At 41.5% G+C, this 21,797-nt stretch overlaps 1 protein-coding gene across 1 annotated transcript in view; it reads right to left on the reverse strand.

Moving 5' to 3' along the window:
• Positions 1 to 21,797, reverse strand: part of LOC142466804 (uncharacterized) — a 345,151-nt gene that overhangs the window by 90,577 nt on the left and 232,777 nt on the right. Inside the window, exon 2 of the mRNA XM_075572257.1 lies at positions 15,124 to 15,311. Within this exon, the coding sequence (XP_075428372.1) occupies positions 15,124 to 15,154 (31 nt within the window). The 5' untranslated portion in view covers positions 15,155 to 15,311. The remainder of the gene's footprint in view (positions 1 to 15,123; positions 15,312 to 21,797) is intronic.

Raw genomic sequence — 21,797 nt, forward strand, 5'->3', positions numbered from 1 at the left:
GGATCGTCCTCCGGTCTTTGGCATACAGCTCAGCAGGAGGTATATGTCTCGTTAGGGAATCTCCCCGCAGTAGCCGTCTGCTCGGAAATGATGATCTCCGGTCTGTGGTAGGCTCGCTCGGCGGGAAGTTCAAACCTCTCAATGACGTCACGTCGAACGCTCTACGCGTTTCCCTCCTACACGGAGGTTCGTCAGGAGCGAGTGACGAACCTCCGTGTAGGAGGGAAACGCTAGAGCGTTCGACGTGACGTCATTGAGAGGTTGCCTTGCAGTGTCTGAAACCGGGAATCCCTCTCCATTTTCTCAACCTTCCACTCCTTACACTATTGAATGCGGAGAGACGCGAGTGATAGACGGGCGCCGTCTGATGACGTCAGAGCTATCGCGGTCTTATCCGGAACTAATTGGGAGAACATCGCGTCTGATCTGACGGCTGCTGCAGGGAGATCCCTCAAGGTGGTTTGAACTTCCCTCCGAGCGAGCCTACCAGAGACCGGAGATCATCATTTCCGAGCAGACGGCTACTGCGGGGAGATTCCCTAACGAGACATTTACCTCCTGCTGAGCTGTATGCCAAAGACCGGAGGACGATCCAGATATACACCAGCCCGCACCCAGCTGTTCCCGCGAGTGGTAACATGTCCATAACATGTCTTGCTGATATATGCTTTTATTGATGTACGTGCAATAATCACCTTTTATTCTATAAATTTATTTTAAATACTACACCATAAGGTTTTTTTGCGCTGTTTTTTTGCGCTGTTTTTTTCTTCTTTCTGTACTAGCAGGGGTTAAAACAGAAATAACCTCGGGGACAGAACCCAGGGAGGTTAACTCAGGACTAGGGACCGTGGCCGCTTCAACCTTAGGGGGCAGTGATAGTAGGGCGACTTGGTCATCTTTAGGAAGGGGTGGTACCCCCACGGGTTTAGTAACAGGGCTGGCAGAAAAGAGATTGTGATTAGAAAGTGCGTAGGCAGCGAGAAGAGGGTCTTGCTCACTTAAGATTAGGTCAAAATCTTGGTACAACACACGGGCGGCATCTAGAATCTGATCTAGAGTCTTACGATCTGAGGTGGAAAAAATAAGGTGCATTTGGGAGTACAGGGCCTGTTGAGTCTTTCTTTCCTCTTTAAATTGCTGAGATCTAGTTGTAGAGGGAGAAAGGGGGTGGCCCGGTATTAAAGGGGTTGCACCCCATATGGCCATCCCCTGACCTCACCAGAGAGACAAGGGGTTAACTTGACTGCGGTCCAGGGATGAGGTTTGCACCTTGTTATACCTTGAAAATGTATGTTCCCCTGTTCCCATGTTTCATTATAAGCATGTATTTTAATGTTTTAAAGTGCATTTCTGTATCTTCAGTTCTGGAGGTCGCAGAGAGTTCATATTTGGCCAATATGTGGAGTCACTGTAGGCATTAAAAACTGGCAAAGGTTGACCCACTGAGCCCACCAGAAAGGAACTTATTAGTATGTGTAGATATTAAAGTGTATATGTATTGTATTTTGGATCTGTTCTGAAAATGCAGACTATGGAACAAGGAAAAACCCGGGCGCTCCCTGATGAAGTTCTAGAACAGGGGAAATGTAGCAATGAATATTACAACCTTATAAACAAAGATTCCCTCTGGTTCGTCTTCTTGTCCTATGGCTCTGACCCCAATAGGATCCTTATCCAGGATCCTTATTTGTACAGGGATATAGAGAAAGAAAGGGGGAGCACAGGTTGAAGACTTTGGGGTATGTATAGTATCTTATTAGATATTTGTGGGTGTGCTTGAAAGATATATTAAATCACTTACACAGCCTTGTGTAAATGCTCTCACAGCAAGGTTTACTTTTCTTTGTGTTCCCTTGGTTGATTTCCTTCTTCTTCTCAGGGTTTGGTTTTCTTCCTGGATTTCTTCAACAGTCCTCGGCTTACAGTGAGAATGTCTCCCTCGGAGTGAACAGATTGAAAGACAGTTGTTTAGAGGAGAATACAGCCAGTATTTGTAATGTCCAATACTGTCAACTCTAAATATATATATATATAATGTCCAATGCTATCAACTCTAAATATATAAAAATATATAGAGGCAGTAAATACTGCCAGCACTCACACGGGCAAGTGTGGGTACAATCCTAGGGGAAGGTATCTTTTTATCCGGACTGGTCTTCACACGTGGTGATCTATAGATGTAATTAGGGTCTGGTGTATAATGATAGATGTAAATCAAATAATACTCACACAGCCTTGTGTGAGTAAATGCACATCAAGGTGTCTTTAACTTGGATATTTTCTTTCTTTTATTCAGGTTCTTGATCTTCTTCCTGGTTTTCTTCGCCGGTCTTCAACTCCCAGTTAGGAAATCCCCCTCGGTGTGAACAAATTTGAAAACAATTGTTAGTAGGAAAATATCAACATAATTCTGTAGTGACCCACTAGAAAACCCAAGCAGATATATAAAAGCAGCAAATGCTGCAGGCACTCACACGGGCAAGTGTGAGTGCAATCCTAGGGGAAGGTATCTTTTTTCTCTGTTGGTGTTTTTACACCTGCTGCCTTGTGGGGGTAATGGTGGTTTGATATATAGGGATCTATAAAACTAAAAATAATAGTCACACGGCCTTGTGTGAGTGTATGCACATCAAGGTGTCTTTTAATCCTTTGCAGTACTGCTAATGTTAAGTTCCAAGTGGGCAAGTGTATATAGATGACCCCTCCTTGGTGTAGATATAAAATGGAACAATGTCACGATTCTGGTGGACTACAATACATTTTATTGGGCTGTTTCTCCTTTTAACGTTTTTTTCATTGTTTTTATTTATGTTTTGTTTTTAGAGCTTTTGAGAATAAAATGTATTGTAGTCCACCAGAATCGTGACATTGTTCCATTTTATATCTACCAGAAGTAAGTAATGGTGATGGTGCTACAATCAGGAGTGGGGTAGATAAGGAAAAGAAACTGGCCCAGCGCCCTTCCCCTGTCCCATCCTTTTCTGACCAAAGGTATTGCACCATTGAGCCCTTATTAGGAATTAGGCACCTCTATATTCTATCCTTACCAGCAGGTTATAATTTGGCAGCTATTACAGAGCCTCCGTGTAACTCTGCACTCTCTGTTTACTTATGCTAATCCACCTACTAGCGTCATCGGCATAGAACGCAATTATCCAATCAGAACGGACTTTCTCCGATATATACTGGGGGCAGTACTAGTGCTCCTGTTCTGCCTTGACAAAGCCCAGCGAAACGTACGTCGGCATATGACGTCATCAGGGGCAGTACCAGTCCGACGTCCGAGGGGCAGTACCAGTGCTCACGATCGGAGCACCTCCGCTTCTAGCTCTCTACGTGGAGTTTGGGATATGCATTATGCATTATATAGATTTTAACTGCACTACCATTTACTGGTCCTATTACCTGACTAGGCAGGGACCTAGCAACAGCCCGATGGTGCACCGCTATTAAGTATGAGTACCAGGGGCAAGTTACAAGATCGGCTGCACTCTGTAGCGTCCACTATTTTGGACGCCATGTTTACACAGGCACTACTTGTGCACTGTGATACTAGTTCACTATTTTACTTACCTGCTTCTACTGTGAGTCCTTTCATCTAGGGCTGTGTGTGGCTGGGTCAGTACCCTAGCATATGTGTGCACAGCAGACACTACACATCACACTAGCAGTCCGACTATTACGTCTATTAGTGTTATCCAGACTAGCTAGCTGTGGCACTCTATTTTGTGTATTACTATCTGATTAACGGTCATACTGGGATTAGAGTTCAGTCGCATCTAGACTGAACTACACTCCAGACCATGTAAGTGCACACCTATGGTACATTAAGTCCACCACTTCAGGTCAACCACTTTTACTTGGGAGGGGGTCACTATAACTATATTAGAACTCCGCAGTGGTTTGACTGATCGCAGGTTCATTCAGCAGGCTATTAGACACCTGCTAATATCTCTTTAGCCGTCATACTTACCTGTACCTTTCTCTATACTTAGGACAGGCATCTGGCTATTAAACAGTGCATCCGATCAGTTTTAACATTCGCTGTCATATTGGCTCCTACTGAGTCACCAGCAGATGCTAATGCCAATTATTGACTATGGAGACATAGTATATGGCTCGGCTCCTCAAACCCACCTTAGCAAACTTGACACCCTCTACAATTCAATTTGTCGTTTTGTTCTCCAATGCAACTACAACACACATCACTGCGAAATGCTCAAAGAACTAGATTGGTCAACACTAGAGTCTAGGCGCAAAGTTCACCTTTCCTGTCTTGCCTTTAAATTCTTCATGGGCAAGCTACCCAGCTACCTGAACAAGCTCCTCACCCCTACCACTTGCAGCACTTATCACCTGAGATCAGACTCCAAAAGACTATTCATGGTCCCAAGGCTCAACAAAGTATCCGGACATTCCTCCTTCTCCTTCCGTGTACCCCAAAACTGGAACAACCTACCAGAGACTCTCACATCCACCACCAGTTTAAGTTCTTTCAAATCTAAGGCTGTCTCACATTTTAACCTGGTCTGTAACTGTTTCATACACTCATAATATATATTTTCTTTAACTGTGCACGCAATGTCTTGTATATAATGTATACGCAGTTAATTTATGTAACTGTACCTGTAACCATGTATTATTTGTTTTACTCTGTGCCCAGGACATACTTGAAAACGAGAGGTAACTCTCAATGTATTACTTACTGGTAAAATATTTTATAAATAAATAATCCTGACCTTACAGCGTTCTCTTTTTTATTTGAGTAATCACTCCTATTAATGTGTTTTAATTATTTCATTATTTCACCCAGCATACACTTACGTTCATTTGTACCTGTGACACACAAGTACATGAGTGCTCTCCTTGGGGTTCTGTTTCTTTTTGTTCATTGTATACAAAAAGAGAAAGATTCCCTGTAGAATGCACTCAGAGTGACATAGTGTGTAATGAGTGAAACTTAAAATCCTTTTCATTGATAATGATAAAAAAGATAATTACCAGATTGACCATAGATTTTATTTTACCAATCGGTGAACAATTTAACATAAATCATACAGGATGCCAGTAGTTCCTATTAGGTCCACTCGTGTGGTGCTCTAATATACCTTACACCTAGATAAAATACTGTACTAGGCTGTATAGCATTAGAAACAATAATAGTGTAGGTTAACACTGCTTCCCATTTAGTGGTATTTAGTATGGGGAAGTGCTTCTAATAAATATTAGATGCAGGGTGCGGTCTGGGTGATAATAGGACTAATTGTCTTAACTGTCTGATGTAACCCCTATTGTATCCACATTGTGTCCATTTGTGGTTCTGAACTTTGTATCAAATCACTAAATCCACTATGGTGAAGCTATTGAGATTGTCACTAGAATTATTATCAAACTATGGTTGTAATCGTATATAAATCCCAAAGTTATGGGTATAATAGTGAAGTGTGAACTGGGAAGTTGGTTATCCTTTTATAAACACAGAAGATAGCTGAATCAATATAAAATACGGTTAAAATTGGATCTCTTCATTTACTGTATCAGCCACTTTAATTAGTGCTGTTTGATTGAGAAACTAGTGTTTAAAAATGAGCCACGGATGCTCGCATATAGTGTGTTGGAAAGGTCTATAAGGCTAATGTGATCCTCAGTAATTACTATCTCCAGCTGTTTTCATTATCCTGATCATAGGAGAATATGGGGAATGACCCCCAAGGTATACCGAGGCTACTACCCAGGTTAAAATTATATCAGTCCATAAACCAGGGAGGAAGACACCACTCTTCTTAAGATAATGTTATAAAAGCTATATAAGCTTAATATGTATCCGGACTAATTCAGGGTGGTGGGCTAGGAAGTATATTCCGGTAGAAGTACAGAAAGGCACCAAACAGCGGTCACAGCTCCTCCAACCAGCCAACGCATTGAAAAAGTAAAAAACTTTATTGGATGTAAACAGTGAACATCAGCAGCAATTCACTCTGGCGCGTTTCGTCCAATAGCGGACTTTATCAAAGAGTAATCACCCCTGCAATGTAGCGATTCATATATAGGTGATGACGTGGTTCAATTAATTAGAAAATCCTGAAAATTAAAACTAGAATTATCAACTTGAACATCAGTATCAGTTAGACCATTCTCTGCGACATTAGATATTTCCATATTTCCATATCAAGAGGAATAGCATCAGAATCTAAGGCATTAAAACGTCATGTATTGGATATACACCCTGAACACTCTCCATCCATTTGGCATCAATCAGGAGTGGGAACTCAAACACTTCCTGGTTGGTTCACCTTTTTGTGTGGGGTGTTCAGGGTGTATAATATTTAATGGTTACATTACTAATGTTTGCCATATGTCATCATGTGTTATAAATTGTATATTTTATTATATACAATTACTTGTCACTTATATTACTTGGTCTATATACCAACATATATATATTTAATATATATTTTTTTATATATTGTCTATTGTTATATTTTTTCTTCAGATGGTTCATTGCTCCTTAGTTATCAATTACTATTCGCAATTATATATAATTTTTGTTTATTCATTTTTCCATATCCATCACATTGCTATGTTTAGTTTGTTATTTATGTGAATATTCAGCCATTCGTTGTTTTTAACCCCTATGTTTTTATTTTTTCCTTTTTTCCTTTCTTCTTACATATGTAGTATATATATGGTTATTATGGGTTTGTGCATGTTCCGTTCCCTATGTATGTTTGGTGACGTGGATTAGTAAAAAATTAACTAATGGCTAGCAGGTGAAGGGGGAGGTCCATCCCTGTGATTTTCTAATTAATTGAACCACCTCATCACCTATATATTAATCGCTATATTGCAGGGGTGATCACCCTTTGATAAAATCCGCTATTGGACGAAATGCGTCAGAGTGAATTGCTGCTGATGTTCACTGTTTACATCCAATAAAGTTTGTTTACTTTTTCAATGCGTTGGCTGGTTGGAGGAGCTGTGACCTGTTTCTTCTTCCATTATCCTGATCAACCCATAGGTCACAGAACATGTAACTACAAATAGTACTACCAATAGTCTACACGTTAAGCCCCCGGACGAAGCAGGTGGCGAAATGTGCGCGTCAGGGCTTGTCTGTCTCTTCAGGACGCGGTGGTGCCCTCAGCAGTTTCCCCCTCCCTGCTGGATCTCGCAGTCTGTGCCCCTGTCATCTTGTGAGCATGCGTAGTGGAGCGGTTGCGGTTTACTCCCTCTGAACCTAGGAACACTCTCTTGGCTGTGGATGTTTGCTACTACCTTGCTGGACTGGTCTAAGTACTTCTGTGACCCCCTTTTGGCATTTGTCATTGTTACCCATCATGTACATGCCTCTCTGTGTGTGCTTTATCTACAGGCTCAGCCCACATCATGTGATTTTGCTGATATTATATGTATCTATCTTTACATTTTCACCTCACACAGGGGGCCTTATTTAGGTAGCCTTAACCGGCTGGTCAGAGTGTTTTTGAGGAAAGAATTTTCTTGCCTTTACACTTTCATGTAAAGGGTTAATTCATTGTTCATGCAGTGTAGCACTGCTTTCCAGCACATATCTCCACATCCCAGGTTCAGTTTCTGTTCCCCCTAATGATTTGTGGTATTTGTATGTATAAGCTCATTGTTGCTTCATTCCACTTATCTAAGGCTAAGGCCCCGCTGCCTCAGACCACGCGCCCGCACTGCAGACAGGCGGCGCGTGGAGATGCACTTGGGGCTTTTTCCGGTCCAAAGGGACCATTTTTGCGAGTGGGGGGAAGCGGCTAAAACGGGTGGGGGGGCACGGCCATGACGCGGGCGGGGCGGGACCACACGTCAGCCGTTCAACCCCTCAACCGCTGAGCCCCTCAACTCCTCACTCACAGACACGCACTCACAAATACACACGGGTGGGTGGGGGTTGAATCGGAGCAGGGGGGGAATCTGAAGGTGGACCCCCCCAAGAGGAGAGAGTCTGTGGGAGGGAGCAGGGGGGACTTCCTTGGTGCTGCAAAGTTTATTTAAAATTGCTGCTTTCTCCCCACTCTCCTCCCCGCTCCCCGAAGCCTCCCCTCCTCATTGGCTCGCAGCCACACCATGTGACGCGTCGCCGCTTGGGATTACAATTCTCTTGAATCCCCTGCCGGCTGACGCGTCACAGCGTGTAGTAAGCTGTGCAGCCAGGGGGGGCTGGGACCGGATCGGGAGGATTCCCCTGCTGGTGGGGAATGCTCGTGCGGCCGCCCGTGCTGCTGGGCGCAGCGGGTCCCAGCCCTTAGAGGCTCAGCATTATTTCATCTTTGAGGATACCACTGCTCCTTTTCAATGATTTGTATCTGTATGTGATTAATACATTTTGATATTTTTTGTATGCTAGAGTGCTACTTTGGGGATTCTTTTTTCTGTGTTGGTTTTCATATTATATTCATCCCCAGCACCGCCATTAGTGGTTATCATTTACACTGCATTTAACTGGCTTTAGCACTTCTCACTTTAGGTCTGTGCAGGTTATTTCTGTGTCATATATATATATATAATCTATCTATATCTCTATCATTAATAAAGGGATACTTAACCCCCTCGGGTGCATTTTCATTTCAACGTGTAACTAAAAGACGTTAGTCTGTCTCTGTCCTCCACCTCAGTATTCACAGGACATTTGGTCATAGCCGTTTTGCCAAAACTCACCCCACCGCTGGCCACTTCACCACTAATCTAAGTGCCTAAAACCCCTTTATCCTAAGGCGCCCCTTACCCCGACACCCCCTACCTCAAGCCCTTACCGTAAAATGCCCTACCCTAAACCCCCTTAAATTAACCCCATACCCAAAACAGTTATAAAACTTACATTAGAAGCAGCTGGCGGCGAAGGGTCTGTCTGCGGCATAATGCCAGCGGCCAATTGGTCGCAGCGAAACTATTCTGATTCACAGCTAAGTGAGGCTACACACCGCTTCAGCATAATGGGGAACGCACATTTTATTAGAACCAACAGCATGGAAATATAAAACATTATTAAGAACAACATTTTTCTTTAAATAAAACTACTATAAGAATGATACAAATGACCTACATTTAAAAAAATGTATAACTTTTTTATCCTTTTAAAATGCTCGTTTTATGCACCATCAACTAAAGTCAATTTTCATTGTGATTTAGCGTAACACAGATACACGTGTGCACTTATATGTGAGCGTCTTAGTCGCTGGTTATCCCTAATCATGCCTGGCTTTAGAGATATATCTCTCCCCTGTGTGTGTCCTCTTGTGTTTGTTCAGCCTGGATAACACACTAAATCCCTTCCCACATTCCCCACATACATGCGGTCTTTCCCGTGTGTATCCTATTGAGCGTGTTCAGGGTGGATGACACACTAAATCCCTTCCTACATTCCCCCCATACATGCGGTCTCTCCCCTGTGTGTGTCCTTTTGTGTGTGTTCAGGCTGGATAACACACTAAATCCCTTCCCACATTCCCCACATACATACGGTCTCACCCCTGTGTGTGTCCTCATGTGTGTGTTCAGGCTGGATGTCACACAAAATCCCTTCCCACATTCCCCACATACATACGGTCTCTCCCCTGTGTGTATCCTCTTGTGTGTGTCCAGACTGGATAAGTCACTAAATCCCTTCCCACATTCCCCACATACATACGGTCTCTCCCCTGTGTGTGTCCTCTTGTGTGTGTTCAGGCTGGATGACACACTAAATCCCTTCCCACATTCCCCACATACATACGGTCTCTCCCCTGTGTGTGTCCTCTTGTGTGTGTGGAGGTTGGATAACACACTGAATCCCTTCCCACATTCCCCACATACATGTGGTTTCTCCCCTGTGTGTGTCCTCTTGTGTGTGTCTAGGCTGGATAAGACACTAAATCCCTTCCCACATTCCCCACATACATGTGGTCTCTCCCCTGTGTGTGTCCTCTTGTGTTTGTTCAGGTTGGATGACACACTGAATCTCTTCCCACATTCCCCACATACATGCGGTCTTTCCCCTGTGTGTGTCCTCTTGTGTTTGTTTAGGCTGGATGACACACTAAATCCCTTCCCACATTCCCCACATACATGCGGTCTCTCCCCTGTGTGTGTCCTCTTGTGTGTTTGCAGGTTGGATGACGCACTAAATCCCTTCCCACATTCCCCACATACATGTGGTCTCTCCCCTGTGTGTGTCCTCTTGTGTGTGTCCAGGCTGGTTGACAAACTAAATCCCTTCCCACATTCTCCACATACATGCGGTCTCTCCCCTGTGTGTATCCTCTTGTGTGTGTCCAGGTTGGATAAGTCACTAAATCCTTTCCCACATTCCCCACATACATACGGTCTCTCCCCTGTGTGTTTCCTCTTGTGTGTGTTCAGGTGGGATAACTGACTAAATCCCTTCCCACATTCCCCACATACATGCGGTCTGTCCCCTGTGTGTGTCCTTATGTGTGTGTCCAAGCTGGATAACCGACCAAATCCCTTCCCACATTCCCCACATACATGCGGTCTCTCCCCTGTGTGTGTCCTCTTGTGTTTGTTTAGGCTGGATGACACACTAAATCCCTTCCCACATTCCCCACATACATACGGTCTCTCCCCTGTGTGTGTCCTCTTGTGTTTGTTCAGGCTGGATAAGTCACTAAATCCTTTCCCACATTCCCCACATACATAAGGTCTCTCCCCTGTGTGTGTCCTCTTGTGTATGTTCAGGTGAGATAACTGACTAAATCCCTTCCCACATTCCCCACATACATGCGGTCTCTCCCCTGTGTGTGTCCTCTTCTGAAGGTTCTGGTCTGATAACCAAGTCAGACTCTTCCCACTTTCTCCATGATCTTTTCCCGTGGCAGCTGCTAATATATATATTTTGGAATGAGAAGCAGTTACATTGTTTATTAATTGCCTTGACTGGTTGAAAGAAACATTTTCTGTCATATTTATTGGAATGTTGCAAGATTGTTCTGTCCTCATCTTTTCCATATACTCATTTGGGTGTTTCAACTTCAGATGTTTGAGGAGGTAATCCTGATGGCTAAAAGCAACCTTGCAGTGCTGGGATGGGTGGGTTACTGGTGCTTGGCTTTGTACTAGACAAGACAAAAAAGTCACTGTTACACAAACTGTCTTACAAAAGGTCATGCAGGAGAGGTAAGTTGGCATATCACAAAAAGTTCAGGATGAAAGTAAACTGTAGATGTACATTGTAAAAATGAAGAGTTTACACAACATGTGCAGCATTAGGGCCGGGAGAGTAGATGTAGTGGATTATACATTTAAATTGGATCATAATATTTAACGATTTAAAAGGAAATCGCACTAGCTGCAAAACACCAAAAGTGGCAGAAATCTTTTCAAATCCGTTGATAGATAGTAAGCCAGTTGTTTCAGTTGTGATGGTATAATGAAAAAATATTTGTACAATGAATAGAATACGTGTCTCATTAGAAGCTCACATATCAGTCACCGGGTGTTCCCGTTACCGCTCCATGTACCAGGTCTCTAATAGTTATAAGATGACCCAACTTTCTGCTAAATCTCTATTGTTAAATCAGGAACCAAATGCACAATGATTGTATTTGATATCACAGATGTTATTCAGACTTAATTAAGCTATACCAATATCATCCAGTGAAGTCCAGAACTGTGTTCATTTTTTTTATACAATTGTTTAAAAGTTCTGTTTTTTTAGGGAACAAAGAGTCTGTACTTATGTTACTAATTTCTCCCCATGCAAACATTGCATTTTATTAAACACAATGATTGTTTGTGTGAGATAGATAGATGGATAGATAGATATGTAACCACAAGAGAGAAAAGAGAAGTCCTATACCAAGCACTCAGGTTTAAGCAAAATAAGATGGACTTTATTACTAACACAGAACAAAAAAAAACTGTTAATATAAGTAAAAACGAGAACCACAATACTCCTAAATACTAACAACACTGCCGGACATAATGAAAAAAATCACAATTTTTTTTACTGTGAATTTATATACCAAATGTGAGGGAATACATTGAATGCACACTGGTGCAGAAAGTGGAACATAACAGCGAAAGCTGATACACACCAGGGGAAAGAGTTATTCCCCATGGATATTAATTGACCGGCCGGCATTTCGCTAAGAGCTTCATCAGGGACATCAGACATTCATTTTTGCTTATGATGGACTTACCAGTGCTGGAATAATCTTATAACCACCAATGTGTGCAAGTTCATTTATTACAATTAAGCCAGTCATATATGGAGAGGTTCATATGCAATACAGACACTAAAAACTGTACGGATTATATATAGTGTATTTAGTATACAGTATGCTTCTTTGGCAGACATTCATTTTTTGCCTATGATGGATTCACTTGTGCTGGAATAATTTTATAACTATCAGTGTGTGCAAGTGCACCTATTACAATCAAGCCAGCTATATGTGGGAAGGTTTAAATGCTACATGGAAAAGAGGGGTTTCTCTTAAGCTGCATTACTAGTCAACCAATATTTGTACTATAAGAATTCCCTATTTTTGATCCATTCAGGGTGTGTTCCACCATGATTTGCATACAGATTTAGGTATTCTGATTCCAGCTGGACAGCTATCCCTACACTCAGGAGAGGCTTATCATTAACACCTCCTTGTGTTTTGGGAACTCTGGGTTTATTATGCATTATTTATATTTGTAATATCCTTTCATTGCATTAATAATTTCATACTGGTTGACATATGCTTTGTTATCCCTTTTGTTGCTTGCTGCATATATTTGCCTTTATTTTGCACTGGTCTGATGTAGATTTGATATGTTTTATAATTGGTTTTACTGTCTGTTCACCTTTTGGTCAATTGACCTCACAATAAATATTTAAACCAGTCAAGTGCTATACCTATTCTTGAGTGCCCTTAATTGGAGTTTCTACAGAATCTGTCTTCTGGATTCTGTAACCTCTTTTGTTTTGGAACACATTTCCTTTTGCTCCCGGGTGCACCATCAATGATATTTATTCATATATCTTTAGGTTTGATCGGTTAGTGCAGCGGTGCACAAACTGGGGGGCGCGAGACTGACTGCGGGGGGGGGGCACGAGGTTTACAAAGGCCCCGCACGCTTCCCGAAGGCACTTAAATTAAGTGCCGAGGGAGCGGCGAAGGCCTCTGTAAACCTTACTTGGCTCCGGCGGCATCTTACACGCGTCGCCATGGCAACGCGGCATCAAATGACGCCGCGAGGTTATGTTGCTATGGCAACGTGACGTCATGATGCCGGAGCCGAGGTGAGGGGGGGCGCAAATAGAGGGGAACCGCCGGCAGGGGAGTGCACGGAAAAATGTTTGCGCCCCCTGGGTTAGTTCATTTATTTTTGATATGGTCGTAGACCACTTCTCAGTTTTTCTTCCCTCTCCTTTTAGATTATCTGTCTGATCTGTGAGGCCTGACTTCTTACATACTTTCTCATATTTTCTTTATAGATTTTAAAATAATAAGGTAAATAAAATAAACCAACCCAAACAGCGATCACACCTGATCAAATTAAACATACTAATAGTTAAAATTTTGGTTTAACAAAACAATGACGATGTCTATTAATGTATTTTAATATTGTTGACGTATTTATTTATTACTGGGTTACCATTTATCGCCAATGTGGATATCTGGGCCCCCCATTGAGAGGGCCTAGTTATCCACAGTGATAATCAATGGTTATATGTGTAAAATGTATTTTGAATGTTCATTTTTGTTTTGTTTTAAACGTGTATATATTTTTGTTAATGTTTAAAACCACATTTGTCTAATAGGGATATTGGGCATTAGTCTAGAAGGGGGGCAGGAGGTAGGGGACATGGGTGATGGCCCTGGGGCGGGTGAGGGATTAACCCCTTAATTACCTTGGCGACTAGAATGGCAATGCTTTACTGGGCACTAATGGGGTCAACAGGGTTAGGTAATGTTTACTTTTAGTAAAGTATTAACCCCTTTGGTGCCTGTGGTATACCTTGGTAACCACAGGCATGAAACGGGTGAATGTTATTTTGATCATAGGTTTCTGTAATAATAGACATTACAGAAGCCTATGATAGAAATATTAACCAATGCGGTATGTAACACATTAGTAACGGTCGCTTTAATTTCCATATCGAGAGATTTGCCCAAATTCGCACCCAGTAAATTATTACCACAATCTTGATATATACCACCTTAAAATTGCAGTAATAACACCCGTTAGTTTATTATTTCCCCCGGGTGCGATATTAACTCCACACCAACAGAATTTGATGTATCTGAGCCGTAGTGTTTTGTTTATGCCTGCGGGACAAACCAAGAACTAACCATGCTTTTACTAGCCACCGTGACTGTTGAGGAGCATTGCGTTGGGGACCAGGAGATGCTGCTGCTGTTAGAGTCGGATTCGGTGGATGAAGACATCAAAACATAAGAAAATATGGATTGTATTTTAATTAATGTATTTTTTTTTTAGGTTGGTACTTGCTTTGGCATACTGTAACTTGTGTATTCCAATATAAATGTCTTTTTTTTGGTGCTTGTGTTTTTATTTGCAGGCTTTTTTTTAAGTTGGTACTGTATTGGCATTTTTATTAATTAAACGTACAGTAACGTCTTTTATTTGATGCATGTATTTATTTTTTTGCAAGTTGCCAATTGACTGACAGAGTGACAGACCATGCCCACAGGGCAGTATGTTGGCCATTATATACATAGGAAAGACAGGGCTAACGCCAGCCTGGAGTAGGTGATCAAATATTTGCAGTATTTCTGCCATTCGTCCTGTTCCGATAAATATCGGAACTTGATGTATGGCAGTTTTTACTTGAACATGCAGTATTATGCCTGGTTTTTACCAGATCCAATGATTTTTAACTGGTCCGGTAAAAAGTGCTTTATTTTTGGCGCTGCAACGCTGATTCCTTGCTCGATAATAATAAGGCACTTTTTTATGGGCAGTAATACAGCATTTTTGGTTACCGCAGCTTGATGTATCCGGCCCTTTCACTCAAGTCAGGTTTAGTGATATTAAGTACTAGTTGACCCGTAATGGTGTATGCAGATCTATCAATATTTGCAATTTAACATCAGTAATAAGACAATAGAGATGAAAAAAACACACAACACACATATTCCTGATTACCTTGTGCTGGCGCGTTACTTTTCCACAGCATACCCCACTTGATACCAAGCTCTTTCCCATATTTATCTCCATACCAGACAAGGAGCTCTGTGTGTGTGGGGAGGTCTGTGCAGGTTCTGTAGATTTTCCCGTGGTACTGCAACGCCACAAGGTTCTGTTCTTCCTCGTTTCTCGCAAAATTTACAAACCTAAAATTGGGAGAGTTAGTGAGGTCTCAAACTAATGACTATTTATAAAAGAAGAGCTGAACAAAGATACAAGTTGTTAATAATGTGATTTGTCTTTTCTTTCTTCCATACAGTTTTTGAGGTGAACACAAGTTAATGGAGAGTGTGTGTGTATATCTATATATATAATATATAGGGCGCACCAAGCGACCCCTTCATCGCAGAGCCATTATCAAAGGTGTGCTCACTCATAGTGTCCCTAGGCATTTTGCACATGTCCATGCCAAGGATCCAGTTGGACTCATGATTATGGGACTTGAAACCATAAACATGTCAGAACTGGGAGGTGATCGCTTCAAAGCACTATATGTGTGTGAGTCCTTCTGGATACACACTTTAGGCACACTGGCTGCAGGCCTGAATGAGTGCATAGATACCAGCATTTTGGTCTCGAGCATTTGGGCCTCCTATAGTGTCTGTTTAATAGGTTTCTTTCTTCTCTCTCTCTCTTATAGTTTCAGGAACATTCCATCTTCCTGGTTTAGCATGTATCTCTGTTGCCCTAGTTGTGACCTGTATCTTATTTAGGCACGGTCACTTTCTTTTACATGCACTGAGCCTCTCATTATGATTCTCTAAAGGTTATCATTATAAAGTTGTTTGTATTTACAATTCATTTTTATCATATTATTTCCAGTGCATTACTATTTACAATGTATTTTTATTCACACTGTTTTACACTATTGTACTCTCGTACTATTATTATCATTGGTTGGTATTCTTTCCATTGGGGGTGACTTATATGGGGTTAATTTGATGCATTTTCACTCCATGTATAGGACCACTATATTGGTGGTTTCTATTCATTATTTCCCGTAGGCACCTTCTGGATTGTTTTACCAGCAAGTATCATGTGTTCATTTGTTTGTATTGCAATGTAGCATCACAAGTTATAGACCCCTATTCATTACTGATATATGTCTGTTTCAACTGACATCTGAGCATTTGTTGCTTAGCAACCACAGCTATTTAAGGAAGGTTCTAAGCTACGTGATCATCCTCTGATGAAGTCACTTCAGGTGACGAAACGTGTCAGGACTCCATGTTGCACGTGGTGACGTCACTCTGGCTCGTGTGCTTGCTTGTCCCTGAAGAATTGTGTGGTGACACAGGTCTCTGCAAGACATTATACGGAGGTGAAGGAAAGCTGATCTTTACTGGAGGAGGCACGGACTTTAACCCGTGAGTCCATCTGCGGAAGTGTGGTTGGTGAGGGACCCTGAACTGCGTGTCATATCATCACATCTGAGTTCAGTGAGATTCCCCCAGTCCCCCTCCTCCATGCCTGCCTCCCATTTCCTGCATTGAGAGATTTTACTTTGTATGCCAGCTCACCTCTATTATATATCATATTGGGACTCTATTGCTTGCACATCAACGGATTGCTGCACCCCCTGGTAGTGACGACTCCACCATTGAGATTTATCTCTTTCATGCTGTTATTATTGGATCTCTTGTGAGTGTATGTCCAAGGGAACTTTTTATTACATTTCCTTACGGTATCACGCTATGGAGCTTGCGCTTCTTTTGTTATATTATATATATATCATTCAGACAACCCCATAATCTCAAGAAAATTATGGTGAGGAGTGAAGTATTCAACAGTCCAACCGAATGCGGGACAAGACCATGTCAGGATGCACGATGCAAAACCTGCGCAATGCTCCACACAGCAGGCACAATACAAATACCACACAGGAATCTGGAGTACAAAATCAGAGGAAGGTTCACCTGGTCCTCCAGCAATGTCGTGTACCTCATCATGTGCATGAAATGCTCAGTGGGCTGCTACTACATAGGTGAGACGGGACAGGGGCTAAACAATAGAATGAATCTGCATCGCCACAGCATCACACGCGAAACAAGAGACAGTACTGACGGCAAACATTTCTCTGACTCTGGCCACAAGATGAACTATCTGAAGGTGGCCATGCTCAAAGGTAATCTCAGAACGCCATAGTGCAATATGTCTGAAACTAAAATTGTAATGTCAAAGCTTCATTCATCCATTGAATCTAATACTCACAGACTAATCCATGTCAAGATGTGTGTAAAGGTATGCTTCACTGGTCTCTCCAATGGAAACTGCCTCCGTCTATGGCTTATAGATAGCTTCACCGCTCGCATAAATTTAAAAAAGAAGAACAGACATAGTGTAGACTGCACCCATCAAGTTTATATGCAGTAAACAAGATAAGAAATACACTCACATGGTTTCCAAATGAATATAGCAATTTAGATCATAAGATCTGCGCCCGTGGTGGAGGTCCCTGACCTGTCTCTCAGCTCCATACACTAAGCGGTCACGTCTCCCTTCTCTCGCACTTCCGGGTTGGTTCCCCGAACGGGAACTCTTGCGATGACTCGGGACGGACCGCTGTTCGTGTGTAGAGCCTCCCTCTTTGATCCGGCTAGATGTCAAGTCTGCTGCAAACACTCTACGCGTTTCTCCTCATCCAAGGTTTCTTCAGGAGTGATGAATTAGCAGAATAAGATTGCTTAAATGCCTCTCCTGTCTAAGCCATTGGTTGGAAATAAGCCAATCGTGAATGACTAAATTAACATAAGTTATAGACGTCATGGTTATGTTGTAAACACCATTTAAAGGTCACAACGTTTAAAACTTTAAAACGGTAACCCACGGTCTGCAAATATGGAGAGAAAGCCATATGGCGATACATCTTATAGAGGCAGATATGCGGAATATTACATGGCATATGTGTTTTATGGCACAGGTTATTGTAAAGGAAGAGTCTAACAATAAAAATAATAAAACTGGAGGTAAAGCAAAAGAAAAAAACAAACATTTGGAGTTACCTAAAAAGAGATTAGAAAAAGAAGAGATTTAATCTAGTCCAAGTAGCTCATTGGTGACAAAAGAGAAGGAGAATCCTAAAAAAACGGGGATTTTTTAGGACAAGTGGGGTGTTTAGGTCAATGGGAGACCCGAAACAGGTTCCAAACCCTGACAGAAAAAGATCCCTCTCGTACACAGTTAAGAAAAAGACGAATGTCAGAGGGAAACGAGGAAGAAAAGGAAAAACAAGGAGGATTCACAGATTTTAAAAAGTAATATTTTTAACTTGAGTCAAAAAATTCTGACAATCTAGTCAGAAAGAAGTGATCCAGAAAGGGCTTACATTCGCTCCCACACAAGGACCAAATAAATTTAACCTTTTCATAGACGCTCACAAATATTTAAGAACTCTTACACGAAAAATATTTTTTTCTTAATAAAGATAAAGAAGTGACAAATTGGACCAATCCGATAATAGAGAGAAATATGGAAGCAAAGAACGAAGAATTTATACATTCAAAATTTAAACCTAAATTCAAAATTTTCCCATCCTTTGCTAAGGGTAATCACCTTGATGTTTTTTTCCAGCTTATAACTAAAGATTTGGAAACACTTGCTTCCAAAAAAACTAAAACCAATTCTAATTTATCTTATTCCCAAAAAGAAGCATTAAAAGAGCTAGCATCTGATCATACTGTAACATAATTATCAAACAGGCGGATAAAGGGTGTGTGTAGTCATAATGGACCATAGCTATTATATGAGAGAAGCAGAACGCATTTTAGGGGACCACTTCACATATAAAAAATTAGGTTCCAATCCAACAGCTAATTTTAGTAAAGAACTAAAGATATTATTAGAGAAAGGAAAAAGAATGGGGATCCTCAATGACAATGAATATGCATTTCTGTTAGTAGAACACCCAAAACTTCCAGTGTTCTACTTTTTACAAAAATGCAAAAAGATGCACAAACCCCCCCCCATAGGATCTATGTCATCTAATCTATCGGAATTTATCGATAGTTTTTGGCAAAAGTACGTTAAAGAACAAAGGTCCTATCTTAAACATACAAATGATGTTTTATCAATGCTTAGCAATATTGAATGGGAAAGTCACTATCATTTGGTTACTACAGATGACAGCCCTATATACGTCAATCCAACATGAGGATGGATGCAGGGCGGTGTCAAAAATTTTAGCAAATGATGGAAGAATGCAAACCATCAAAATAGATTTTCTCATTGAATGTATAGTTTATTTTAAACAAAAATTATTTCTGGTTCAATGGAGATTTTTATCTCCAACTGTGCGGCACGGCGATGGGGCCCAGGTTCGCGCGGAGTTACCCTAACCTCTTCATGAGCTCATGGGAGGATGACCACATTTGGTCATGGGCGGGACTCGACGCGAACCTGGTTGCCTGGCGCCGATATATAGACGATATTCTGTTTATATGGAAAGGGTCCTTGGAAGATTTGGAGTTATTCCTTGTTCATCTGAATTCGAATCCAGTGAATTTTACATTTATTTCCAACATCAGTAATACTTCAGTTAATTTTTTAGACTTAACGATTTATATAGAAGGGGGCATAATCAAAACATAAAATTATTTCAAGGAAGTGGATGTCAATAATTTTATTCTTCCATATAGTTGTCATCATAAAGACTGGATAAAGAATATCCCCTTAGGCCAATATAGAAGACTCAAACGTAATTGTACGGATGATGCAATATTTTTAGAACAGTCTAAGACTCTGACCAATACATTCACAGAAAGGAATTATAACAAGAAACAAGTAACAGAGTCTTTAGAAAAAACTATCTACAGTACTAGAGACTCCATTCTAACTCCCAGTCTCAAAAAGCTAAACCAAAAGTTCGATGTACCATTTTTAACCCAATTTAATAAAGAAGCAGGGGAAATAAAACATATTTTAAACAAACACTGGCATATAATTAAAAGCGATCCTATATTAGGCATTCACCTCCCAGATAAAGCACAAGTTTTATATAAAAAGGTCTCTGACAAAGAATAGACTAGCCCCTAGTGTATTAAATAAACCCAATGTGTCTAATGAGACAGGATGGCTGGATCTGCCTAAAGTTTTTTTGCATGTAAAAACTGTTTAGCATGCAAAAATAGTGTGTCATGTACTAAATATTTATCTAAAAGTACATGGAAAGAATATAGTATTAATAAATATATTATCTGTAGATCCAAATACATAGTATACCTTCTTTCATGCCCATGTGGCCTACAATATATAGGCAAAACCATCCGCCGTTAAAGACACGCATCATAGAACACATTGGGAATATTAAAAGAAAATTAATTACCCATAGTGTGTCTAAACACTTTTTGGCTGTGTATCAAGCAGACCCTAATGGCCTTAAATACATAGGTATAGAACAAGTAATGTCACATTGGAGGGGTGGAGACAGGAACATGAATTTGATTAGAAGAGAATCATTTTGGATTTATGAATTAAACACCATGACACCCACCGGTCTAAAGGCTGATTTAGACATGAGTGCTTTCCTATAATTAATTAGACTTCTAACCCCTGTCTTTTTATTCCACAGAAATATCTGCCTTTTATTTTATGCTTTTAGATATTTTAGAGAATGTCAGTTTTAATTTTATATTGGTTTTATATGTATTTTAATCTTCTAATTAAAGTGTTATCATTACACTGGCGACACACTTAATCGCACTGCGGCCAGATCCGCAAGCCGGGAGATTTCCCGGCTTGCTAGTGGCCGCCCCTCGGCGTGCCGCGCGTCATAGACGCGCGGTCACGCGTCTTCGGGAGCGTGCGCTCCCTGCACGCGTGTCCAGGGGCTCCCCGAGGGAGCCCTGGTGTCCCGCGATCGCGGGACAGCGGCAGGGGGTTCCGGGGGACCCAGCGGACCCGGCAGCGGGAGGGAGAGCGCCCCGATCGGAGGGCGCTCTTCCGCTGCTTCGGCGCGCGCCCGTCACACTCGGGCGCGCGCCAGGCTACTGCTGCGGCACAGAACGGGCAAATGCTCGAATAAACTGTGCCGCAGCAGTATATATATAGATTGAACATGTATATTGTATTTTTGGACTCCCTACATGAATGTATGGAAGTTTTAAACGTTGTGACCTTTAAATCGTGTTTACATCACCGTGACATCTATAACTTATGTTATTTTAGTCATTTACAATTGGTGTATTTCCAACCAATGGCTTAGACAGCAGAGGCATTTAAGCAATCTTATTCTGCTAATTCATCACTCCTGAAGAAATCTCGGATGAGGAGAAACGTGTAGAGTGTTTGCAGCAGACTTGACATCTAGCCGGATCGAAGAGGGAGGCTCTACACACGAACAGCGGTCCGTCCAGAGTCATTGCAACAGTTCCCGTTCGGGGAACCAACCCGGAAGTGCGTGAGAAGGGAGACGCGATCGCTTACTGTATCGAGCTGAGAGACAGCTCAGGGACGCAGATCTTATGATCTAAATTGCTATATTCATTTGGAAACCATGTGAGTGTATTTCTTATCTTGTTTACTGCATATAAACTTGATGGGTGCAGTTTACACTATGTCTGTTCTTCTTTTTTAAATTTATGCGAGCGGTGAAGAAATCTATAAACCATAGACGGAGGCAGTTTCTATTGGAGACC

Source organism: Ascaphus truei, chromosome 15 (assembly GCF_040206685.1).
Source record: "Ascaphus truei isolate aAscTru1 chromosome 15, aAscTru1.hap1, whole genome shotgun sequence".
NCBI classification, from domain to species: Eukaryota; Metazoa; Chordata; class Amphibia; order Anura; family Ascaphidae; genus Ascaphus; species Ascaphus truei.